This window comes from Macaca mulatta, chromosome 9 (genome assembly GCF_049350105.2).
Source record: "Macaca mulatta isolate MMU2019108-1 chromosome 9, T2T-MMU8v2.0, whole genome shotgun sequence".
Classification (NCBI taxonomy): domain Eukaryota; kingdom Metazoa; phylum Chordata; class Mammalia; order Primates; family Cercopithecidae; genus Macaca; species Macaca mulatta.
The window spans coordinates 72,516,355-72,543,708 of NC_133414.1; the positions used below are offsets into that span (position 1 = coordinate 72,516,355).

At 43.1% G+C, this 27,354-nt stretch overlaps 1 protein-coding gene across 12 annotated transcripts in view; it reads left to right on the forward strand.

Annotated features, from left to right (window-relative positions):
• Nucleotides 1–27,354, forward strand: part of KCNMA1 (potassium calcium-activated channel subfamily M alpha 1) — a 755,994-nt gene that overhangs the window by 509,090 nt on the left and 219,550 nt on the right. For all 12 annotated transcript variants that reach the window (XM_015147202.3, XM_015147203.3, XM_077944845.1 and 9 more), the window contains 4 exon segments: nucleotides 6,326–6,401; nucleotides 14,936–15,011; nucleotides 16,999–17,169; nucleotides 18,749–18,840. In XM_015147202.3, the coding sequence (XP_015002688.1) occupies nucleotides 6,326–6,401; nucleotides 14,936–15,011; nucleotides 16,999–17,169; nucleotides 18,749–18,840 (415 nt within the window).

Below are 27,354 nucleotides of genomic sequence, written 5' to 3' on the forward strand. Positions count from 1 at the left end.
AGGTGGGCGGATCATGAGGTCAGGAGATCGAGACCATCCTGGCTAACACGGTGAAACTCCGTCTCTACTAAAAATACAAAAAAATTAGCCAGGAGTGATGACGGGCACCTATAGTCTCAGCTACTCCGGAGGATGAGGCAGGAGAATGGTGTGAACCCGGGAGGCGGAGCTTGCAGTGAGCCGAGATCACCCCACTGCACTCTAGCCTGGGCGACAGAGTGAGACTGTCTCAAAAAAAAAAAAAAAAAAAAAAAAAAAGGGGTGGGGGGAAGTGCGTGCTTGAGTCCTAATGTCTGAATTGGAGCTGACTGGCTGAAGTCTGTACGGGGCAGAGACTACAAGCTTGGAGTTTGTCACATTTTGGGGTGAAGCCTGGCTCTGTTGCTTTCAAACTGTGCTGAATACACTGTCTCGCTTGTTTCTCCTTAGCTATTTTCTTCTGTTGTATGTATATTTTTTTAAAAAAGATACAGTTAGAAGTTTTAGTGTTTGTAAGTAATTTAATATACTAGATCATCAATAATAATAATAGATTGATGTCATTGTCAACATCATCATTTCACCAGTAATTTAAAATAACAGTAACACTATATATACTCTGCGTGTATGTGTATGTGGTGTGTTTCTGGGCTTTCTAGTCCATTTTGATGACTTTTCTGTGGCGTGTGTACACTTCTATGCTATTGTAATTCTCCACCTTCATATGATGAAATCACCATTTACTGAGTGCCTCTAGTATGCACACATGCACTCTTAGAATGCTTGGTCTTCCGCTATGCAGATCACCAGGGTAGGATTTAATGCCCATGCCTGTGAGGGAATAGGGGTGGAGAACTCAGGCTGGGTGCAACTGCCTGGGAAGCCTCAGCCCATCCCACAGGGAGCAGTGCCACTAGATGGCCCTTCAGAGTTATCCCAAATCAAGGCAAGGCAGCCGACCTTTGTCCCTATATCAGCCAGCCTTTGTGTGTGTGTTGGGGTGGTGGGGGGCACCACCACCGACAGGGGATGTAGCCCCAGGTGAGGCAGCTCCTTGTAGCAGAGGGCAATTCTCATGAAGGGACTAGCTGTGAGCCTTTAGCAGGTCACTCTTCAACAGCCCGGGACAAATAAGATCCCTGAAGAGGGGATCTGGGCTGTACCCTACAGCATCTGCTATAGCTCATGTCTTTTATTCATTTAATCATTAATATGATACCTTAGTATTTTATTTAGGATTATTGTTATCAGTCATTAGTGTGATAAGCTTGCCATTAAAAAAAAATGCATGGGGAACCTGTGTTCAGGTAATGCCAACTTTCTAAACCAATACAGATCATGGGAAAACATAGATAAGTCCATTTTTAAGACTTGATCATATAATAGTGAATAGATAGAGAAGTTTACCATTTTTTGAAAGTGTAAAAACCTCACTTGTAAAACTCTCTGAACCTGAAAACTTTTGTGGAGGGCATATAATTCCTGGCTTTTGGTACATACACATTTTCTTCTTCACAACTCTATTTATAGCTATTTTGTGTTGCCTTAGAAAATCATTTATTTCAGATATTTTATAGAATAAAAATAATAAAAGGTATTATAAAACAGAGGAGATGAATCCTTATCACCAAAGAGTTCCCCCTCTCACCTCGCTTTTCTTGGTCTCCTCTCTTAGCCTGAAGTCGCTGTCTATAGTCTTCTGGGCTCTTTCTGGGTATAGCCAGAGCGGTCATTGGTTAAGGCTTTTCCCTGATGAGGCTACTTTCTACTTCCTAAGAGTGCAGCCCTGACTTCTCTCAGGGGACCCTGCAGGGCTTGTGGCTTTTCCCTTTAGTAGGTGACGTATAGTCTCAGAATTCTGAATGTGGATTATCTAACCTTTAACTCTGCCATCTAATTCTTTCTCAAAACTTTGATTCACTCATTCAGTTCAAACAAGGATTTATTGAACCTTCACCGTATGCCAGATACTATGTTTGATGTTGGAAATATAGCCCTGAACAAAACAGACATCAGCTCCTCCCCTCATAGAGCTGATGCTACAGAGAGGGAGACAGAAAGTAACCACATAATGGAGATGCCAGTGCTTCATACTGAGGAGAAAAGTAAAGCAGGCAAGAGGATAGGGAGTTGTATGGGTGGTGTGGAAGGATTTACATGTTTAGGTCAGGTAGCCAGGGAAAGTCACGCTGATCAAAGGACATTGAGTAAGAACCTGAAGGAGGTGAGGGAGTGTGCCATGTGGGCATCTGGTGAACAGCGTTCCAGGCAGAGAGGCTGCATGTGCAGAGGTCCTGGGTCAGTAGCATGCCTGTGTGTTCAAGGCTCACTGAAGACATCTGCCAGATCAGCGGACAGTAGTAGGAGTGGCAGTAGGAAGCCATCAGATCCAAAAGGAGATAGTGCTGGTGGTGGGGTGGTGTCGCTTTAAGCTGTTGGAGGACTTTGACTTTTACTCTGTGTGAAATGGGGGGCATTGAAGGCTTCTGAGTAGAGACCACAAGGGGTCCAGGGCAGAAAGCGGTTAGGAAGCTGATATGGTTTGGCTGTGTCCCCACCCAAATCTCATCTTGAATTGTAGTTCCCATAATACCCACATGTTGTAGGAGGGACCCTGTGGAAGGTAATTGAATCATGGGGGCAGTTACCCCTATGCTGCTGTTCCTGTGATAGTGAGTGAGTTCTCACAAGATCCGATGGTTTCATAACGGGCTTTTCCCTTTTTGCTGGATACTTCTCCTTCCTGCCACCATGTGAAGTAGGATGTGTTTTCTTCCCCTTCTGCCATGACTGTAAGTTTCCTGAGGCTTCTCCAGCCGTGTGGAACTGTGAGTCAATTAAACCTCTTTCTTTTATAAATTACCCAGTCTTGAGTATGTCTTTATTAGCAGAGTAAGAAAATACAGAAGCTATTGTGAATGATTCCTGAAAGACCAACCATTTCCCCAGATAGTCTGGCTTGATCTGAGGATAAAATGTAGATGGACTTTTTTAACCTATGGAGAACTTCACTGACTCATTTGCATTAATGAAACTCAGTGCCATAAAAAGGCCCAGTATGAGACAGTCAAATAAGTAAAGGCCACCCTTGTTCAGCCCACAGGGGTCTTGTTCCTGCATCACCCTGGATCCCTTTTGCAAGGAGACATTTCCCTCTGGTCTCCATGTTGGGAAAAATAAATGATTCTCCTGCAAGCCAGTTTGTTTTCTCTCTTATGTATACACTATTAATCTTATCCTGTCTCCCTGCTTGCTTTTGTTAAGAAGGTGCTCAGAGCTAGATCTGCAGTTTGTCTCTAGCAAGAGTATAGGACCCTGTGGGCTCTGCATTCATTTCTTTCCTCCCTTTTACTTTCATGCACCTTAATTAAAAGAAAAGCTTTTATTCTACTATATTTGCATGACTCACTCAAATGTGGCAAGCTGCCTATCACCAACGGATATACGATACAAACACCATCGTTTAAAGATAAAAAGAAGAAATCCAGTTTGAAGTTTAGGTTGTTTGTATTCTATTTTTAGTTTCATAAATAAAAGTATATCTATGCACACACAGAATTTTCAGGATTAAACCCTAAGCAGCTAATACATTGCTAGCGTGTATTTCTACAGGAGTGCCTCTTACCTATGGTTTTGCTTCTTGAGGTTTCAGTTACCCCCAGACAACTTTAGTCTGAAAATATTAAATAGAAAATTCCAGAAATAAACAATTCATATGTTTTAAGTTGCATGCTGTCCCGCTTGGCCCCATCTGGGACAAGAATCCTCCCTTTGTCCGACACATCCGTGCCATCTGCACCCCCTGGCCATTAGTCTCTCAGTGTCCTTCAGTGGGCAGACCCATGTCTTGCTGTAACCCATGTTACCTGTGTTCAGGTAACCCTTATTTTACTTAATAATGGCCCCAAAGCACAAGTATAGTGATGCTGGTACATATTGTCATAATTGTTCTGTTTTATTATTGTCATTATTAATCCCTTCCTGTGTCTAATTTATACGTTAAACTTTACCATAGGTGTGTATATACGATACATATAGGATTTGGCACTATCTGAGGTTTCAGGCATCCACTGGGAGGTCTTGGAATGTATCCCTTGATGAACATGGAAGAGCGTTGTTATCTTTGATAGTTTCAGTGCTAACTGCCAGTCGCCTTCTACTCCACGTTTCTAAATGTGTCGTTTTAGCTCAGCAATATGCGACAGTGATACTGGTATGAGATAACAGTGTAGGTTGGGCTGGAAGGTTAGGACCAGCAATAGAGTCTGTTATAAATTTAAGTTCCAGCCCTTGCCCCCTCCCATTCTAATTTAGCAAGCCTTGTGAATCTCTTTGGAAACTTTATGCGCACACTGAGCAAACAATGTATTTTTTGAGACCTTAGAATTTTAAATGGTTTTTTTGTTACTTTTATTCTTGAACAACCACTTGACTGGGTATAAAAATCTTGGGTTGGATTCTGTTTGTCTAAAAATTCTGAGAATTGCCCAATTGCCATTTAACACTTATTGTTAAATATAATGATCTTAGTTACATTAACGGTAAATAACCCCATCAACACTGATGGTTTATTTTTATTGCTTGATTTTAATACTTGAAATGTGAAAATGAAAAGCCAGATGCTTCTCGGCATTGGTATCTAAAAGCTGATCCTTCATTTCACCTTTTAGTCTCCATTTTTTTGTATCTCAAAAGTTCTTTTCTGTTATGTCCTGGCCTTTGCTTATGATCAATGTGCTGTTTGGACTTCCCTTTGAAACACATTTTATCCATGGTTGGATCTCTATGATCTACACTGTTCCTATTTTCTGAAGTTTCATCTTTTTTTCTTCTCCCTTTCCCTTATTTTCTCTGCTTTCTGAGATGACTTCTTAGTTTTGTACTCCTCGCCGTGATCGGTTTTCAGCAGTGCAAAGTCAGCCTTTCATCAGCTCAGTTACGACTGTGCTTTTGGCCGTGAGCCTTTTTATTTCATCAACATCCCGTCTCATCTCTGCAATTATTTAATAAAAGTTATATAAGTATTATTTGGCATAGAAGGAGAATGTTTTAAAAAAAAAAAAGTCTTCTGTTCATGATGGTTAATCCTTTTCAGATGAGAAATTATTTTTTTTGAGCCAATCCTTTTCTTCCTCTTTCCTTGTACAGTCAGATTTCCCCCCACCCCATGAGCTTTCAGTTAATTTTCCCTTATTACCTAAACAGCTCCACGGTGGGCGCCATTAGTGTACTCCTTGTTCAAGTAGAAGGTAGTAAGGATTCCTTCCCACTGCTGTGCCCTAGGCTGCCTTTTACTGGCTCACAGGTGTGGGACAACAAAGCCCCACCCACGGGTGTGGAGTTGTCTGTCAACTCCGTGCGCTGGAAGGCTTCGCACTGCCTTTGGCACGTGGTGGTGCTTCATAAAATGCTTCTAGAAAGTCCGCAAAAGAAAATCCCCTTGGGAGTGGGTGTGACATTCAATGTGTCTCAAAGCGATGATAAACCAGCATGTTGTAAGTAATTTCTTTGCATGATAGCCAGATTGTTATAGCCCAGGACTGACTCTGAATGTTTTGACTCATGAATTTCACCTGAGCAGAAATATAATTCACTCTTAGCTATTAAAACATAATAATTTACATTTTTAAAATGTGCTTGATGTGTTTTCCTTCTCCATCTCTCTTCTGCCACCTAAACACTGATGCTTCTTTTCCATTCAAGAGAGGTCGTTGATTTAGAAAGGACAAACCATTTATCTTAACACTTAATAAATGGGGAACTATATAAATTTTGAATCCAGAAGTTGTGGGATGTGATATCTTACCAATCTTTTTTTTTATTGGGAGGAAAATATAGAAGTTTATAGAAAACAGATAACACTGTGGGCTGTACTCTTCATTTTATCAGGGCTGAAGATAAAGATAAAAAATAAAATCCATCAAAGACATAAGGTTATCCGATTTATTCTCAATCTGCTCTTAGCGCAAGGGTTACCCTGAGCAATAACAATTCCTAGGATTTTTCAGAGACAAAATCCTGCCAGACAACTAGGTGACTTAGAAACAGTGCTTTCAATCAGAGATCACTAAATGAAAAGTCTCATTAACCTGGCTTCTCCCCACGAGCCCTTCCTCTAAAGAGGTTTTGAACAGGCCACCTTTATAAAGAGAAAGTCCATTTACCAGTCGAGATTAAACCAGTCAAGAATCAGAATGAAGGAATATGTCCGAGGTACCAGCTGGTTTATCTTCTGCAAGAACTTCCCATGCCTTCGACCCTTGGGAACTGTAAATCAAATGGCAGACTGTGAACATTAAAACCACGCATTGAAAATAATGCATCTCTATTTCATTCTTTTTTCCAGGTTTGAGATTTTTAAGAGCTCTGAGACTGATACAGTTTTCAGAAATTTTGCAGTTTCTGAATATTCTTAAAACAAGGTAAGATGTTCTTTGTCATATTTTTTTCCTTCCAGTCCCCTATGCCAAGTTGCAAATATCAGGTGTGCTTGCTTTCATCACAATGACGTTATTAATAGTTATATTATTCACAAAAAGAGTGATCTAACACGGAGAGGGAGAGAAAACCCAGAGTAGGGTTTGGGTTGCTCTCTTCTGCAGGGCCAGGGAATTATGTGGTGAAAAGAGAGCAACAGCTGTGCATGCAGGGAAGTGGGGACGAATGTAGGGACATAGCTGATATCTGGGTGCCCAGTGGGGTTGCCCAGATAAGAGTCACGGTGTCACTGGGAGAGGCGCGCAGTGAATGAGGGATAGATTTGCTCATTGATTGGGAAGTCCTTGCTGCCAGATTCTAAATCGCCCCTTTATTACATCACTAAATAAGAAATTGAACCCAGTCGTAAAGGCAATGGAAGCAATGCTGTGAGAGGCAATCACAAACCTCATACGGCAAACAGAAAATCATTTCATTTCAAAGCACATTTTAGATGTTCACTTTATATCCATATAGCCCTTGGGGCTTGCTCCGTGAATTGCCTTTTGGGGGAAAACCTACAAACCTCCTGCTGAATGCACCATGAATACTTCTGTTAACTGCGTTATGATCTGGAAAACACAACTGGACCAGGAGGAAAAGCCCCCAGAGGATCCCTTTCCTGATGACCTGCTGGCTTGCAGAGCTGGCCTGAAACCAGGGCTGTCTTGATGAATAAACTAATAAAAGAGGTTAGACGTGCTCTAATGGAGAATAAGTACAGGCCATAAATTTCTCGTCTAGGAAATTACACTCTAAGAAGCTTACTTCTAATGTTCCATTTCCTCTTTGGTTGCCCTTCACGCATTTGATAAATGATTAAAAACAGGACACCTCCATATTTTGTGATTTGTAATTAATATATCTGCAGTTTGGAGGATTAGATTCAGCATCATTTTCCTGGTAACACAGGCTGGGACCCAGCTTCCTGAATGAACCTGACACAGCCAACAAATTCAACCTATGATTGGCTTTACTCCTTGGGTGTTGGTGGTTTTTTTCCCCTGCTTGTTTATTTTGTTTTGCTTTAATTCCAAATTGGTTTCCTCTCTCTGACTGCTCATCTATGTGACTGTGAGGTCAAATTCACTTTCTATTAGCCAAGTTGAAAAGAAAAAGAGAATCCAATGGCACTGAAGTCTTTAAAAGTATGTCCTCCTGCCTTTTACTGTTCATTATCCTGAGATAAGAATGTGTCAGTCCTCTATTTATTAGCAATAATGTAATATTATTCATATACAGTGAATATTATATTTCTTCATATTTTTCTGAGTGCCAATAACCTTGATTTCTGCCTTTTAATTATTACTTTTGAAATGTAAATGATCAATGAAGCTAGCATCTCTTCAATATTTACCTATGTCAGATTCACTCCACTAGACTGTGTTTTGAAGGTGGAATGGGTGAGTACCCGGCACCAAGCATAGAGCCTTGTCCTTAAGAGACACTTATTTTTCTGGTAGGGGTGGTGTTTTGTGACACTCTGTAATGTCGGGTAGTGTCTGTCTCTCCCTGTTTCACAATCACATCATATGTTAAGGGAATTTTTATTCTCTGATGCCAGCTTTGAGAAGTTTCCATTGCTCTGAGGAATACTGTCTACTCCCTGGACTGTTTTAGGACTTGAGAGAATGATGGACCATCTGAATGTTTTTTTCTGACCTTCTGCTAGTACACTCACTTTTCTTTCCTTTGGATGTGGGAAGTGGCTGTGGCATCCCCGGTGGTTAACTCACCTGCCTACTGCACAGTATGGTTGCTTCCTTCTTTCAGTGTAGAGGGGGAAAGCTGAAGCAGCCAGCCAGGGCACGAGGGAGGGAATGGCCCTAGGGAAGAGTCACGGGGTGGAAGGCTGGCTGGGCATCTGCCATCCGGGCCCCAAGACAGCCTTTCTCCAGTGTCCCACTTCACACTATATGAAACTCTTGCTGTTAGAGGGTGCTTTTTGCCCCAAAGCCACAACCTGGGTTTTCAGAGTTCCCTTCACTTATGGTCATAACCAGATGGTTGAGGTAATTCAGCAAGCCTGGAGTGAGCACCCATTGGTGTCAGCAGCAAGGTGGGTGCTAGGAGTCCTGCTGTCAGAGAACTTGCTGGGTAGGGGGTCAGGCCGCCTGATGGTGTGGTTAATGTTGATGTCAGTATGTCCATGGGTTGAGAGGGGAGTAACTAAGCTGGGCTTGGCATGAGTTGTGGGGCAGTCAAGGATCTTTTCAAGGAGAAGGTTACCTTTAGGTAAGCCTTGTAGAAAACTAAGTATCATCCTCTTGGGGCTGGGCATGTGAGGGGTAGGGTGGGGGTTGACTTCTAATCAAGGAAGCTGCTAACAGCACACTGGTCTGAGAGCATGGCACTTGGGGAAACTCTGGGTAATTCTGCACTCCTGGACATTAAGAGTTCTGTGATAAGAAAGAGGGGGATGAGGTTAAGAGGGTAGGAAAGGCCAGGTCGCCAGGCACAGAAGCACATATCATGTAATTGTAAGAAGTCTAGAAGCTCTAGGACAACTCTCTGAGGCCATTTTCTCTCCAGGTGCCGGCCCGGCTAATCTTGGCTCCTTCCTTTTGGGCATCCCCAAGTGTGGATCCCAAAGTTCTGTCCCAGAGAAAGTGCAGCCTAGGCTTTTGTAGGGCTTTGGACTTTCAGCAATTCTCCTATGACTCTTCCATACTCTGCTGCTTTCACAGCGGTCCTTCCAGGAGGGTGGGTTGGGGAACCCATGTAATCGTCTTTAGGGAGATTTTGTCTGGCTCTTGGGTGGTGAATTCCTGCCAATCTGTGGCATTACGTAGGGATGGAGGCTTTGCAATGTGATTTGAAATAATGACTTGGAGTTGCTGTTTCATTTCCAGTACTTTGGCTGCCTCACTGGGCCAAGAACTGAAAGAAACAAGGCAGAGAAGCATACGGTGGGCAGAAAGATTGATAAAGAATTAAGAAGGCAGCAGAAGGAAAATTAAAGTGCACAGGATGAAACGGGCAGATCACAGTTATGTGACCAGCATCAGGGCCCTCTCCCAAGCTGCAAGCCCACAGCGGGCCTAGAATACTCCATAGCCTGAAACGGGCCAATTAAAGGGGAGACAAGGAGACTCCCCCTCGCTATCTGAGGTTTTGGCAGTTCCTCAGTTATTCTGCAAACTGGAGATCTAACGTACAGGTGCTAGAACACTTATTCAACTGTCAGAGGAAAGTCAGCAGCTGTGTTTAAAGGCTATAATTCCACATCTTATTGACTGTGGTAAATATTGATGACTAAAACATGGATCACTCAGCAATTTTTTTCAAAATGGGAATTTCCTTATTGTTTCGTGTAGTTTTTCTTTCTTCCTTTTTTTTTTTTTTTTTTTTTTTTTTGAGATAGACTTTCACTCTGTTGCCCAGGCTGGGCACGATCTCAGTTCACTGCAACCTCCGTCTCCCGGGTTCAAGCCATTCTCCTGCCTCAGCCTCCCAAGTAGCTGGGATTACAGGTGCCCGCCACGATGCCTGGCTACTTTTTGTATTTTTAGTAGGGACGGGGTTTCACCATGTTGGCCAGGCTGGTCTTGAACTCCTGACCTCAGGTGATCCACCTGCCTAGGCCTCCCAAAGTGCTGGGATTACAGGTGTGAGCCACCGTGCCCAGCCTGTTTCCTCTAATTTTTAAAATATGTTCATTGTAAACATTGCAATAACACACAAAATCATAAAGGATAGAGTAAGATTGCCTCCACATCATACTACTTTGACATAACTATTATATCTACTACGTCACCTTTGGTTTCCCACATAGCATTCCATGATATGCATGAGTCATCATATGCCTAACCAATATGTTTTTGGGAGGCGTTTTTGAAATTAAAACATTACTACTCACATGACCTTAGAAATGGCTCCAAGGTAAAGTTTGTAAAGAAGAGTATTCTATATGGAGAGTGCAAGAGATGTGCAGGGAGAGGCCAAATCATGCAGGTTCTTAGATTCATAGACTTTACATGAACAAAGGAGAGCTGTTGAAGGATTTTAATCAAGAGAGGAAATGCGGTTAGATTAACATTTTAGAAAGATCCACTATTCCAACAGTTGTATAGGGAATGGGGCTGAAGCGTCAAAGACCTCATAGACCATAAGACCAATTAGCAGGCAGTAGTCCAGGGAAAAGCTATTAGGGCATGGCTTTAGGCAGTGAAAATTGGGGCAGAGAGAGGAGGAGGGATCTAGAGATAATTAAGAGATTGGATTGGCAGAATTTCACTTTGCTCCACTCATGTTATAGTTCAGACCATTTATGTTAGTGTGGTGCAGTCCAGTTAACTTTTCAGGGGGTGGGTATTTTATATCTGTCCAGCAAATACAGCAGTAAAACAAAGCAAGGCCAGCAGCACCTGGCAGTATCAGAAACAAAGAGAAAAATTAGAGACAAGCAGAGCAGGGACAAATGTGCACTTTGTACAAAGTGCATGACATTTTCTGTGTTAACTGAAACATGTCTTGTTAAACATATAGAGAACAAAGAAGGCCCCAGAAACTCTGGGTTTACAGCTGTAATCTTTGGAGCCAGACCTTCTCTTGCAGCATCCACTGTTTCTTGAAAGAGGTCTCTAATCTACAAGAATCGTGTGCCTCTCCTATCATGTTTCACCGTGTCCATCGATGTGAATTAGAACTCATGGGATGGGGACTCAGGAATTGTATTGGAAAAATGAGAATGATTTACTTTAGATGGGTGAGGTTTTCATGATAAAATCATAATCTCCCTCAAAGCTTAGGAAGCAGGCTAGAATCTGAATGATTCAAATCATTCTAACCATTGCTAGCTTTATGTTTGGCCCAGATCCCTAGGCTTGACCAGGAAGGCTATGACTATCTCCATGCAGAGATACACAACCTTTGCCATGCAGAGCACACAGCCCTGCTCCTGGCATGCCCCACTCTTTCTTCCCAAAGAGCCTTACTTAACCTGGCAAGGTTCACATTTCAGAGTATGGAGAATGCCCACCAGGGGTTAACCTTGCATCTTTTGCTCGTAGCTTTCAGATGCGTGGTGATAGTGTTTCATTTAGAAAGCAAATGCCTAAACCTAGGGATCTGTGATAATACTGATGTCATAAAAATAATCAGATTTCAGAGCTAAACACGGACTGTTTTAGCAACAATGGTTAAATGTTCTGCATATGGCAAGAGCTCCCTAACGCACTACCAATATCACTGTAACCATCATTTAGAGTTTAATAATCACCATATTTAGGTCATTTTCCCAAAGCACCAAGAGGCTCGGACTCCCAATAGGTTAAATATCTCAAGAGGACCCCACATGGTTGTTGGTGGGACACTGCTGTGTTCAGGTCCCAAGAATCCAGGAGTATGTAAGTGAAGCCACTTGGTATTTAATGATCCCCTGAGAAAATGGACAACACGCACCTCCCTAAGAGCCCTCCCTTTGCCACTGGCTATCTGTTCTTCATCTACTTCTTACCTTCCAATGCTGGAGCACACCTTAGAGGACTTACAAGGTAGAGGTAGGAGGGAATTCTGCTCAACACAACATCTAACACATAATAAGCGCTCCATAAATATTGGCAGTTATTATAATCTGGAAACTCTAGAAATGACCAAGAGAGACAGAATGGACATTTTCGTTGTTTTCCCAAGTTTTCGAATGAGAAGAAAGTTGTTCCACACACCTCGAAAGATCAGTCTCACCCACAAAGTTGAAAGTATCTGTTTATCCTTTCCATGAACTGTCAGAATCAATTCGGGAAAACCTAAGACCGTGGATTCCTCTGTGCTGTTCCATAGAAGAAGAAAGAGTGTTGTTATGAGCATTAAATGGCTTAGTACACATAAAGCACAGGTGATCCTAAAGCATTTAGGATGGTGGCACATGTGGTGAGCACTGGGAAAGAACTGTAAACAAGCTAGCTGATACTATTACTGTGATCTTAAATGCCTAGAATTTAAATCATTGGTTCTCCAAAAGAGAGGTAAGAGAGGGAAGTCGTAACAGAGATGAATTGACCAAAACTAATGGATTGGGCAACACTGTAGGCTACATTAAGCCACTACTGGGAAAATGCAAGAGCTAGAAAAGAGAGTTCTTTTCTGCAAGATGCAGCAAGGAACACAAGAGTCAAATAGCAACCTAAAACTTTACACAAGACATCTTAAGTCGGTAGGATCAATTACCGATGAATGGCTGGAGGTGAGAGCCGGGGAAAGTCACTTTGTCTTGTAGGTGGGTGGAACAACTTTAAGGAAGCAGTAGGGATTGAACTGGGCTTTGAAGAATGGGGAATATTTGGCTAGATGGGAAAGGCTTTCGAGTTGAGTAAATAGTGTAGACAATAGCTATAGTAAATAGGTTTAACTGGGATGGCAGTTTCAAGAGCTTATGTGAAAGGGTGGTGGTGGGAGAGACTGGGACTTCACAAGGTATTGACAATGGAAGGAGAGAGTTTGAATGTCATCTTTTAGTCAACAAGAAGCCTTTGGACAGTGAAGTGACCTGCTGACAGCAGCCTTCAGGTATACCCCAGTGGGAGTGAACAGGATGCACTTTAGGAAGAGAGCAGAGGCAGAGACCAGTGCACTCAGTGCAGAGTCACGGGGCCTGCTATGCTCCAGGGACTCAGGGCTCCTGGAATCCAGACAGACAAGTCCCCAGCTCTCAGGGAGCTCAAAATGTCATAAGGTCCAGTTGATCCACTCAAGGAACACCAGTGGATACTAAAGCTGTTAGGTATAAGGTTGTTGGGGAGCAGGATATTCCTGCAGTCTCGGGGCCTCACTCAAGGTGGCATATTCATTACAAAGTGAAATGGGCACCTCTCAGTGGAGACATTAGCATCTCCACCTCAGCCACATGAATGGGCCTAGTCATTGGGCTGGGATATCCTGATGTGATGCCATCCCCGCAGAGATGCTTAACAGAAATACTCAAGTAGGGAGCTATGTAGGATGATCAAGTCTAGAGGTCTAATGTACAACATGAAGACTATTGTTAATAAAATTGTATGGTATTTGGGATTTTTGTTAAATATGTAGATTTTAGCTACTCTTGTCACACACGAAAACGTAGCTATGTGAGATGGTAGATAATATCATGTTGTAAACCTCAAACATACACGATAACATTTATTTTAAAAATAAACTGGGCTGGGCACAGTGGATCACACCTCTAATCCCAGCACTTTGGGAGGCCGAGGTGGGCAGATCACCTGAGGTCAGGAGTTCGAGATCAGCCTGGCCAACGTGGTGAAACCCTGTCTCTACTAAAAATACAAAAATTAGCTGGGTGTGGTGGCGTGTGCCTGTAATCTCAGCTACTTGGGAGGCTGAGGCAGGAGAATTGCTTGAACCTGGGAGGCGAAGGTTGCAGTGAGCCGAGACCACACCATTGTACTCCAGCCTGGGTGACAGAGTGAGACTTCACCTCAAAATATAAAATAAAAATAAATAAGTAAATAAGCAGGATCCAGAATATAGGACATTATAGAAGACAACCTAGATTCACACAAAATCTAATGTCATTACAAAGGAGTGGTGTCATTTATACATTAAAAGAGACTGAAGCTGGGATTGGCAAACTATAACCCATTCCTGCTGCCTGTTTTTGTAAATAAAGTTTTATTGGAACAAAGCCATATCTATTCCTGTACATGTTGTCCGAAAGCTGCTCTGAAGCCACAGTGACAGAGTTAAGTATTTGTGACAACGTCTATATGGCCTGTAAAGCCTAAATACTTACTCTCTGTCCTTGTTTCCTGACAGTTGGATTTAAGCCACCTAACAGCCAAATGCAGTGCATGAAACTTGGGTCTAGGGGAAAATAAAAAAAATAAATAAATAAACATAATTTTGGGGCAACTGGAGACATTTAAATAAGGTCTGCATATTAAATAGCATTACTGAATTTTTATGTTTTAATTTTCTCAGGCGTGCAATGGTATTGTGATTATGCTGTGCAATGCTTTTCTTCTTAGGAGTTGAGTGCTAAAGTATTTAGGGCTTGTGCCATGATGTCTCTGATTTATTGGTAAATGGTTTAGCAAAAAAAAAAAAAAAAAAGAGGGAGAGAGAAAAATACATATATACATGGCAAGAAGAAGAGAAGGAAAAAGAGCGGCGGGGGTGTGGGGAATAAGAGAAAAAGCATGTAGGGAGATAAAGCACCTGTGGTAAAATGTTAATAATTGGTCAGTCTAAATGAAGAGCGTACAAGTGTTCATTATACTGTTCTTTCCACTTTTCTGTAGATTTGAAGAGTTTTTAAAATAAAAGTCAATTTTTACCAAAGTTAAATTCGTTCCTCTAGGCTCTGTCCTGACCTTCATCCCAGCAGCTCCTCCAGCTTCCAGAATTCCCTTATAATGGAGAAACGGTTGGAAGTTAGGTGTGGCAGCCTCTACCTCTAAGCGGGTGCTGTTACCCTGTAAGATAGCCCCTGCAGGGCCTTCCCTTGGTAATGTGGGGATTTTGCTTGTTGTCTCTTGCACAGTAATTCCATCAAGCTGGTGAATCTGCTCTCCATATTTATCAGCACGTGGCTGACTGCAGCCGGGTTCATCCATTTGGTGAGTAACCTTGAAGACCCTTGCGCTCTCGCTTGCCAGCAACAAGACCCTCTCTGAGTCATTTTATTACCTAAAATTTTTCTTGCTGGAAAGAAATTTCACCTCAGTTGTAGACAGGAAGATGGGAAGCAACCACACAATTGTCTGGGTTTCCAACCTTTTTACCCCAAACTAGTTCCAAATGGTGAGTAATGTTTGCACTATTAACCTGCATTTTTCCGTTCATTGCTCATTGGTATTGTGTGGGGGCTTTGGTAAATTTTCCTTCTGTCTGCAAGAACTATAGTAAGCCACAAGATGGCAGTGCTTCCTAAGCAAACACCTGGAAAAGGTCTGGGGACAAGATTGGAAGTTTGACCCACACCTCCTAGTAAACAACAAATTCAGATCCCTCAATTTCTCTCTACTTCCCCCTTACAAAAAGCCATCTTTGATTATTTTGTCTGATTTGTACCTCAAAAATGTTAATTCTTTTTTATTAGTGACTCTTTTAAAGCCTTATATTGAGTCAAGCCCCTCACACCACCCGAAGGCAGACTTTCCTCCTGCTTTTAAAGAGCACAGCCATTGTAGGAAGTGTGTTTCATGCAAACATAGACTGTTACAACTGGAAGGAGCCTCGTCTAGCTATGAGACTTTGGATAAAGTTGACCACCGGTGGCTGAGCCTCTGTTTGCATAAGGGATAGAAGGACACACGTGGGATTTACGTAATTATCACCCAAAGAAAGACAGGCCTGGGATGACAGAAGGTGGGGCACAGGGGCTCACGTAGTCACCAGATTTGGGGTCTCCTGCCTAGCCCTTAATACCGATGGCATTCTTGGCCAAAATCAACCTTAATCACCCTAATTCTTGCTGTAACCAAATACCAAGCACCCAAATCACAAATGTGGAGGAGATAGTAGTCTTTAATAAGATGATGACCCCACCTTACTATTGGTATTAGTGAAGTCCCTTCAGGTTCACCAGGAAACTTTTGTGAAAATGGCATATTGAGGACAAACTGATGTGTGAAAGAGGCCAGGCCCTGGAAACATTTTGCAGAGGCACCCGTCCACAGGCCCTGCGGGTGGATCACAGGCGTATTTGAGTAAAATTGGACCTGCAGCTCCCTCTCTCCTGAGAGTATCTAAAGTACCTTTCCTGCCCATCTCCTAGCCTTGTTGGCAGATCAAATATGATGGAAGGACAGGAAAGTGGGGAAACTGCAGTCCTGGGCCAAAGCTCTCCAAATCCAGCCACACCCATTTGTTGAAGTTTTGCCTCTGCAAAGTTGACCAGGACCTGTGTGGCCCACAAAACTGAACAAGTTTGCCAGCCCTTGGTCTAACAGACTGTGCCAGTGCAAGCTGTTCTCATGAGCTCACTTTCCAAGCCCCTGGGAAGATTCTGGCAGCCTCAAGGCTAAGACCACCATTGGCAATTTGCAAAGGAGGGAGAGCAGGGCCAGATCCCAGAGATGCTATTTGAATCAGAACAAGCAGGGCCCATATATACTCTTTGGATAAACTGATGGAAGGAAGAAGCCCCCTGTGGAAGCGTTTATAATTTCTGCGGGAGAGGCAGAGCCAGGCCATCTGGGCCTTAGAAACCCATTGAGGAAGGTCAGGGAAGGGCTCTCTGGCTCTTTCCTTGAAGAGAGTGCTCTAAAACCTGGCCAGAGGCAATGCCCTGAATTTTAGCTGGCTTCCGACATTTTACCAGAAGAAGAAAAAAGGCCTAGAGATATTTTCCTTCTTGCTTTCCCTCTCTGTCCCAATCAGCCAGGAAGACATTTCCTGCAGCTGCTTCTCCACTTTCTTTGTGTCCTGCTCAGGAGCTCTGCATCCTGACTCACAGAGCTCAGCCCAGGAACCACACAACTCCTGTGGAGAGTGGTGTGCATTAGCAAGTGGCCTTCGGGAGTGCTGAGCTTCCGGGTTTATTGTATGTATACACTTCAATAGCATGTTTTACTTTTTTCTCCCCTGTCCCGTTTGCTTTAGGTGGAGAATTCAGGGGACCCATGGGAAAATTTCCAAAACAACCAGGCTCTCACCTACTGGGAATGTGTCTATTTACTCATGGTCACAATGTCCACCGTTGGTTATGGGGATGTTTATGCAAAAACCACGCTTGGGCGCCTCTTCATGGTCTTCTTCATCCTCGGGGGACTGGTAAAAAAAATCTTTATTACGATTTGATTTTGATGGTTGTTAGTACTTTCCATGATACAGTTCCTTAAAGCTTTGTATTGTAGACTGTGTTCTGCACTAGAAGCAAGCCTTAATGTTAGAATCAGGCTAAGTAAATCCAAACAGGATGGTGACTTTTCTGCATAATTCTTGGTGTATTACACTTGTCCCATAGATCCAGGCACATTGCCCTTGTGAGGGACAGCCATTTAGCAGGAGCACACCTAATTGTCTTAAGAAAGTGATGCAGTTAAGAAGGGAGAGTGTCTACCCCTTAGCAATGTAATTCAGCATCTGGTATGCTACAACGACAATGGCTGTCACCTGCCTCTGGTAGAAGCTATGGATACTTTGTAGAGACAGTTTGCGGTTTCAAGAGCTCCCCCTTCCCCTTTATGTTCCTCCCCAAACTTCCAACAAACACTGTGGCTGGGGCCTGCCCTAAAGAGAAGGGTCCCTACATCAAAGGACAGAGAGCACCTTAGTCTTGTCCAGGCAGACATCCCCATGTGAGCAGAGTGCAGTTTTGCAAACAGCTCACTCCATTCTGCAGTGGACACATGGGATATTTTTGCTCCTTTCTTCTAGGAAAGTTTCACTGTTTGGTTTTTGAAGGTCTGTGCAGCTCTTTAGGTTGCACTAAACCATCCCTTATAATGTAAATCAAGGGGATTTCTGGCCACACATTGGCAGTTGCTGCATTTTGTCTTTCAAAGTAGCTCACTTTAAGTTTAGATTTTTTGCCATTTATGAAGTGAGTGATTAAAATCCTAATCCACACACAGCTTTCATGTACGTACACTGCACGCACATTTATATATAGTGATGCATACACATCTCTCTGTTTTGTATGCATAGGGCATATACATTTTAAAAATGTATATAAATGTGCACGTGCATGTGTACATTCACGCAAGCATTTCTGCAGCATCCGTGAGGTGCTCATAGATAACAAGACCCATCCAGCCAGCCACAGGCCAGATGTTTGTTGGACAAAACATGGCAGATTTGTGTTTCTCCTTGCTATCTTCTCCTCCCAGGTGATTTCCTAAATTTCCCTTTTGTGCTTTTTAGTGGTTTTTTTTTTAATAGAAAAATTTAGTTTTTAATCTTTTGGTGTTTATTTTCTTTGTCACTCTTAAAAACGTTGATTCTCCTCTGAATTTAATGACAAAGATCTTCTCTTGCGAAATTGTGTGTGCACGCACACGTGTGCCTGTGTGTGTTTAATTTCACTAGCATGCCCCCCTTTTGCCTATTTTTCTTCAACAAGAACTAGATATCACCTTATTTATTCCTGTCTCCTTTGTATTTTTCTTGACTGTGATTTTTTTTGTTCTTTAGTTGTCAAGGTTAGCTAATGTTTGTTTGTCTTGTGTATTTCCAGGAGCTTGCTCTTTTCATGCTTTTAGTTTTTTATGACCCAACGTATCAATATATACCTTTGCAGGCCTAATCCTTTTGTGTTTTCAGATCTTAATGCCCCCCACCCCGTCTGAACAGGTCCCCCCTTTTCTTTGGCCTGTCTTTTTAGTCTCTCTTCTGTCTCCTGTCTTCTCAGGCCATGTTTGCCAGCTACGTCCCTGAAATCATAGAGTTAATAGGAAACCGCAAGAAATACGGGGGCTCCTATAGTGCGGTTAGTGGAAGAAAGTAAGTATGCCAAGAGGTTTTGCTGCCTCCGCTGCGGTAGAATCCTCTCTGCATGCCATTTTTTTTTTTGGCTCTTGTTTCTTTGTTTCATGCATGTAGGCAATGTTTGCCCGCTACGTGCCCGAAATTGCTGCTCTCATCCTGAATCGGAATAAATTCGGCGGGACTTTTAACAAACATGGAGGCAGAAAGTAAGTCAGTTGCATCAGAAAAGACGTGGTTGAGTGACTTTCAGGAGTCCCTGTGGAGGTGCCGTCTGAATTCTGCCCCTCCTCCACCCCACCGGGTGCTTCTATGAGGGAAGGCCCAGCTTCTGCATGGGGTGTGATGTCAGAGGTGACCCGAGGACGTTGCCACACTTGGACCAGCTCCCATTCACAAATTCCAAGAGATGTAATGAATTTGTCCTGAAAGGCGTCCATTTATAACTGGGCCCATATTTTCTCTTCTGACCCCTAACAAGTAGACAAAACTCATTCATTCTTCACATCATCTGGCTATGTGATAAAATTCTGGTCCCTCAAACTAGTATGATGCCCTCCTATGGTGGTTTGTATGTAGCAAGAATGCAGGATAAGACTCTGGCAGGGAACTTCTTGGGTGGCAGATCCAGGTCATCTGGCCTACTGCAAAGGTACTGTGGCCACTGGGAACCCAGTTCTCCTCTTCATCCAGGAGGTACCAATCTTATCCTTGGAGGGACTCATTACTCAACTGAAATTCCTTCTGGGCAAGAAATAGTATATTTCTGGTAGTTTAGGGTACTACATGCTATTCCTGATGAATCTTTTGTTTGGCTTCCCAAACATGAGTGTTTTCTTCCCGGGAACTATTTCAATGTGTGCTTGGATCACCTTATCACTCTCAATATCAATGTGCAGGTTCAATATAGACCCCAAGGTTTTCTCCTAAGTAGGGGGCAGTACCTTACCACCTCAAGAGAGGAATGCTGTGGGGGAGAGGGGGCTGGCAGCAGGCACCCTTTATTTATTTTTTTAAAGCTTTTTCTGGGGCAGTGACCTTTGTTTTTTGTTTTGAGGTATAACTTACATAGAGTTAAATGTACACATCTTTAACATATAGAGTGAGGAACTTGTACCTATGTACACACCCAGTAACTACCATCCTGTCATCCGGATCAGGACACAGAAAACTTTTCATCACTCCCGCCTCTTCCCAGTCATGGAAGTTCCCATCATGGAACTGTTTTGTTTTGTTTTGTTTTGCTTTCCCTTCTCGTTCAGTTTCAAATGAACTCTTAAAGAGCTTCTTTGGTTTTTTTAAGAGGAAATAAAATCAGACCGGGAGCATTGTATTTCCCTCCACTGCTGCCTTCTCCTCGTTTTGACAGTCAGCCATGTCGGGCAGAGTGGAACCTCCCCTTTGGTCAGTGAGTCCAATGCTTCCTGAGCTCAGGTGTCCAGGCCTCTGCACAGGAAATGAGGAGGTGGACAAAAGGGCTCATTTTCTTGAACTACCCACAGGACACCAGTTTCTTTTCAAAGGCACAAAGGACAGTGGGCCAGAGGAGGCCAGTTGGCGTCTTTTCAGAGAGGCAGCACATCCCTCCATCTTCCCTCTAATGGAGCCCTCCCCTCACTATTATCTTAACAGCCCTGGATGAGGTTAGAACCAAGCTGTTCTGATTTCTGGGCCATTGGTTGGATCCAAAAGGCCAAATAAGTCCAGAGATTCCCATTGGTCATGTATCCCATGCCAAGAGGAAAACAGCATCTCGATTCATTTTGCCTTGAAGGTATGGACAGGTCTCCATAAAGCAGAAGGCATTCTGAGGGCCTGGGGCTCTCTTTATGGCCTCTCTATCTCCCAATGTCACTGCCAGCATTTCCCAATCACTGCCCCTGAAGAAGTCAATAAAATCAATTGCCCTGAAGGCTAGGTTGAAAATATTTCTTGACTCTCATTCCAGGTAATTTTTCTTTAATGAAATAATTTTCCTAGTCAAATGTGGGTGAGCTGGTGGGTGGGCTGGAGGCCGGTAGCTTTTGGTGCCGGCTGACCCAGATGGGGCCCTCAGCGCGGCACTCACTCACTGCCCCAGGTCCGATCTGGTCATGTTTCACCCTGGCAGTTACACTCAAACTTTCAGGTGCTGATGACTTCAGATCACAGACTTCCTGCCATTCTGTTCTGGCTCTGTAATCTTTTATCACCGCTTTTAGCCTGATTTTCTCTCTCTCTCTCTCTCTGTTTTTTTCTTCTTCCTTTATGAAATGCACTTTGCTTTTAATGTTCTTTTTGGGTCCCCACTGTTCCTGACCCTGCAGACACAGAGTCCATCCTGTCATCAGCACCGGGCCTGTTCACTTTACTTTACGCATTGTTTCCTGGTTCAAAAGCTAATTACTAAGTAGTTTAAAGAAGCCCTTTGGTCACTTAGATCTTTCATCAGAAAATATAAGCTTGGGAAAGGCACGGTAATAAAGGGCCATTAGCACCCTTTGTTTGATGTTGTTTTTCCAGTCAGTAAAACAAGATTGATGAAATGTTATGTTTGGCCAAATTTTGAGTTTTCATTTGGAATTCAGTGTTGAGAGAATGAGCTGTCAGAATCAATAAGTTTTCTTTCGCTTGGGATATGGGCATGTGGTAGTAATTAGCAATATAAGGTCTTTAGTTGAGCAACCAAGCATGGATTCTGGCAGCAAACATAATGAGAAACTACAGTTGTTCTATTTCTAACGTCAGAAAGTTTCCAGATAAAATTAAATGCATTTGCAAAAGGAAAGCAGCTAAACTTTGTTGAAAGATAAAGTTCAGACTCTTAAAACAGTGTGCTGTGCTCTGAGTTTTTGTGTATGCATAAATCCATGTGCTCTGCCCCTGGACACAGACGTATGTGTTCTCTGCTCCCCAGGACCCAATCAAATGAATGCCCAGAAAGAAATTAGAATGTATACATAGTTAAGGGATTTGTTTACTTGTGCATATTTTATTCAGAAATGATTTCTCTAACAATATATTAACTTGTCAGAGAACTCAAGGTAACTCATGATCTAAAGCTACAGAGACACAAAACTTTGAAATTCAAAGATTATTTAAAGTAAAAAATTTAGGCAGAGAAGATCAGGGTTTTGTTTGTACAACACCCAAATTCAGGATATTTGAGAATATGAAGATTTCATTGGCATTTCATTTTCAGTTTTAATCAATGTGTTTGGCATAATATAAACACTTCAAGTAGCATTCTCAAAACCTCTTCACCATCAACACTATTTCAAGGGCCTAGAGTGCCTTACCCAACATTTTCATCACCTCCTGCAGGATAGCCAGTCCCTGCAGTAGTTATGGGTGCTCATGCACATGTGCGTGTGTGTTGGCTATTTCATATATGTTATGATGGATTGGGGCATCTAAGAATAGGGGTTTGGGTGTCCACAACCAACAGTTCAGTGAGTAGCCGAGGCAGGTAATCTCTCTGAGTTGGAGGGATTACTGGGCTCTTGGACTGATACCCTGAATCTTATTCAGAAGAGTAGGCCTCCTGCAGCCCAGGCTGTCTCCCAAGGCCATTGCCTCCTCCTCGTTCCCTTTGTGGAAGGTCGAAACTGCTTAGAGACAGGGAAGGCCGGAGGGGTGGTGAGGCTCCCATGGCCTTTGGGATCCCCAGCTCTCTCCTCCCTCTCATAGCCTCTTGCAGTTTCCCCCAGAGGTCTCCTCTCTGAGTGTGATTCATTCCACTCCTGGTTAGTTTATGAGAACTGACAAGATCATGGTCCAAGGTCACATGGCCAAGGGCCATGGAAAATAATCAGTCACAGAGAGGAATCCATCTGCTGTAACCCCGTTGTTAGAGGGAGTCCAGCCGGAGAGCCACCCAGACCTTGTGTTTCTCATGTTGGGACTTGAATGACTCAAGTTTGAGGCAATCCTAGGCCCAGGTGTTTGGGACAGAGAGAATGGGATGGGTTTGGATTATTCTACTGATTCCTGGTAGCCAAATGCTGAGAGGACACACAAGAGGGGAATGAGTCATGAAAGACTAGAAGTAGCCAAGGTGGGAGAGGAAAGTGAGTGTAATTATCTTGGAAGAAGGTCCCCAGGATGAAGCTACTGAGCCGCCATTCTGGTTTGGGGAATAGTTGTCACAGACTAACCCATCTCTTGCTCCAATTCAAAAAAGCTGTCTGTGAAACTTAAATGCTGTGGCTTCCCTTGGAACATTTCCCTATAAAGACAGGAGTGCTACACACTTCCTGAAATGAGAATGTGGATCAGTGCAGCCTAAAGCCCCAGGACTGCCTTCTCTGGCAATAGTAATACTATAAATATTTGCATATATCAGAATCCTCACAGTGATCCTGTGAGAAAGGTATTACCATCATCTCCATTTGGAATGAGTGAAGAAACTGAGGAACAGGGAGGTTGAGTGACTTGCCTGACATCACCCAGCTAGTAAAGAGTAGGGCTGGGGTTTGAACCTGGACAGTCTGCTTCCCTGTGTCCTGCTGCGTCTCCATGTCGTCTCTTGAGATGCCATCCTGCTCTAAACTCAGTGATCTCCTATTGTTTGTATCTTCCTCCACCTTTCCCTGTAAGTGGAGCCAGAACACCGTGCCATGATGGAGAGGAAGAGAAAGGCATGAGCTTCACTTTGGGGTTGTCTCCTCTCTCCTCCTGCCCACTCACTACCCCTAAGTGTCCTGGCCCCAGGATTGAGGGGAAAAAAAGGGAGAGCGGACAAAACCATTTCTTCCTTTATTTTTCTCATTTGGTTAGACTAGAATTCTAATTCCTTCTTGAACACTTCTAGCAATGAGAGGCTCTCAAGGACAGATAGATGAACAACATCCAAAGTGAGATTTGTTCCTTTTTTGTGGATTTCAACATTTTCTTCCCCTTTCTGGCTCCATCCTTTAAAGGTAGTTTCATGGAGAATTGTAGTGATCTGCTAAACTTGGACTTCCCCGCTGGGCAGATCTCACCTGCAGAGCCTTCTATACTTTTGCAGATGGAACCACCTGTTCCCTTTCACTCCTTAGCTGGTATGCCACACAGCACAGAGCAGTTCTCTGGTGTGGTTTCTTACTCATCAGTGAGAGGTGCAGTAGTGCATTCTGTGTGTTTGTTTCATAGCTTTGATTTGGAATATTCACCCTCAGGAACCTGTATCCCACTGAAGGGAGTTAGGGCTGTCTGCGTTCAACCTCGGATGTGGTCTCCACATTGGAAAGAGTCTTACATTCAGAGAGATTGGGACAGTTTGTCATGCTTTTCTATTTAAATATGAAAATAGAGTACTTCATTATCTTCTTTATTGTAAATGCTCATATTTTAAAGAGGACTCCATACTTTAGAAGAAATGATTGAGTATTCAATAGTTGAGAACAAAATTTCAAGAACTAAAAACAGCCCAGCACAGTTAGTGACCTGCCTCACTGTCCATTCCTGTGGCCCGTCTCCATCGTTTCATTCACTCACTCGGCAGGCAGGCATTCTCTGTGTTATGCGTCAGGCATGATGCTGGGTTGTGTTGGGTGCTCAGGGTTCACTGGTGAACAGGCTACCCTCGGAACCTGTCCTCATAGAGTTTACAGTCTCAAGGAGGTTGCAAGCACTGAGCAAGGGTACAACTAAAGCAAATGCCAATTACACATTTTTAATATGTGCTGCAAAACCAAGAAAGACTAAGATTTGCAACTGAGAAAAACAGGGATTAGTTACACTGGATAAAGTAGTCCAAAGAAGCGACACCTCAGAGGAGGAGATGCTAACGTTTGTTCAATGAACTTGACCCAGCTTGCGTTACCCACTAAACTGGGGGAGCTGACGCTCTTGCTTTTAAAATCCAGGTTATGCAAGCCCCACTTGCAAACATAGGTCTTCATTTCTACCTCCAATAGAGGAAGTCTTAAAAACTGATTGCTCGCTCAGACCCTAACCTGCCTGAGAGGTGCTTTCTTGACTTATCGAGAGAGGGCATCCTGCGTATCTTCCCTGCTTCCTGATTATTGGGTTCTTTTTAAGCTCCGTTTCTTTCCTTATATCAGAATTAGGCTCTCCTTCTCACTCAGACTCTTTGTTCCTTCCTGAGACCACACACTATTCCCTCCTGCCTGGCTGTCTTGTATCAACATGGAATTCCATTCCATTTCCTCCATCACACTCAGGTCTTGTCCAACGGGATTCTAGACTGATTTCTAAAGGATTTGGAATTTTAAATTGTCTACTGTGCCAGAGCATGGATTATTTCTTTACAAAGACTCATTAAATCTGCAGCCCCGTAGCCCAACCTAACTTAAAGGAATTAACGTGAGTCACACCTTCGTGTCCATCCATTCCACTTGTGTTTACTGAGGGCTTGCTACACACCAGGCACTGGGGACAGATGCATTTCTACACATCCATAAAAATCTCCAAATATACCACAGCTGTTCTGAGCTACACGTCGTACTATTTGGCCACGTGAGTGGTTGGGGAGTCCAATCTCAGAGCTTATTGAAACCTCTTCTCTTGGTTCTGAGAGAGTCTTGCTACCACACCATTTCCCTCTCGACTCTTTCGGGGAAGGCATGGCTTCTAGCACTTGGGAATCGGATTTGAGATGATTTCATGTGATACTGACTTGGCCCGATCCATAGGCCTTTCCTTTCCCGTTTACTTGTGTCTTGGGCAACAGTCATTCTCACTTTTCCTCACCGGCAAGGGGCCGACTGCTCTCATGAGGGGTGTTTCCTATAAAATGTCATTTATGATTTCTCTATTGCAGACATGGCTCTGGTCGAAATGTGATCGAAGCTTTGCATCCTACGCAGACTTAGATCCCTCATCAAGTAGCCATTCAGCCCTCATTGCATGAGCCGCATGACTGCCCCAGCCTGAACCCCTCAGCAATATCTTCAGATTCCTAGATTTTAAAAGCCATAAATTAGCAAATCATCAACATATCACCAGGAAGGATCATCTGGTAGCGATTCTAGTCAGAAGGAAACACAGGCCCCAATAACCGATCTTCACAAAGATATGAAGAACTGTAGACAGACAGATACAGTAAATAAGAAGACAAATAGATAATTCAAGTTGACAGAACATCTTGAACTGATTAGGCATTCTGCTCTGATTAGCATTAAACTTCTTGGGAACAGGGAAAACAAAAAATGAGCTTGCCCTAATACTTTGGAAAAATGACCTCTTGACTACTTCTGAAACGCAGTGCTGAGGGGTAGATACCCAAAGTGCTTGTCATTAGATGCCGTATCTTCTGATGTGTTGTGCTAGGTATCCCTTCCTGATGAGAGGGGTCTTGGTGGGCATGGGACGTGGGCACTTCTTTCTTGGCATCTGTTTTGGATTCCTCTAAGCTGTATCTTCAGTCCCTTTCAAACTTGAAGCTCTATTTAAAGAGACTTGGAAGCATATTAAATCAATTTCCTGATAATACTGATAGAATGAAGCTCCCCTTCTTTCCTGCTGTCACTCTTCCCTTCCACACACTTAGCAAAATGTTCCAGCTATTGTTCTGAAAACAAGAATAGAAATGTAGGTGGGAGATGAACTGTGTACCTTAAAAAAAAAAAAAAGTCATATCCAAGCCTAGATTTTCACTCTCAAATATTCTTTCTTCCATTAAAAATAATTTGAATATGATTTCTCAAATTATAATTGCTGAAAATTCTGATCAATGGCTCCTTTGATTGGGTGAATCCTCGCCGGGTAGATTCAGAATCTCAGGAACAAGTGCAGCCATCCCAGACTAGGTTGCCCCGTGTTTTCTGTCTTCATGCCAGGTCATTCACTCTGCTGAACTTCTTTCCAGAGCTGTGCAAAATGGTTCCTGGTAGATTTGGGGTTCCTTCCATGCTGCGGTCATCATACTATGAAAATAAACCAGGAAACTTCCTAACTGGCCAAGTCCAGTGTCTCTTTTTATTAAAACATTATGGGGGCTGATACAGTGTGAAAGTTGTGGAAATCTGATTCTGTTGTCCCAAGGGTTCCAGTCTCCACAGCCAGTACTGGTGTTGCATCACAATGGCCTGCTCTCACCCACAGAACCACAGGGACTGCTCCGAATGTGGGTACCAGTTGCTGTAAAAGTAATCTCTATCTCCCCTCCTTGTACATTTCTAATAAGAGGACATGGGAGTAGTTCAGAGATAGCTATGTGCCCATCTCAGTGAGAGCTTATATGACCTTAGCCATTGACTCCAAAGGCAAATGTCAGCTAGTGTACAGAACAGCCTTAGGAAAACTCCCATTCTAACATATTGGATCAACAAACAATAATTTGAATCCCCACCATGTGCCAAGCTCTGTGCTGGGTACCGTAAGTAAAATGTAATTCTTGCTCTCCTGGAGCTTATCTGAGATTCTGACCAATCAGTACCATCCGAGGAAGCAGTGGCAGTGAAACAGAAGCTTGAGTATGCAGGAGCATCTTCCCAGTGAAACACTCTTTTTTCAGGAATTTTATTCATTGAAATCATGGAAGTGTAAAATAATCATGAAAACAAGAGACATTAGAGGGAAGCCTCCCAAAAGCGTTTGATAATT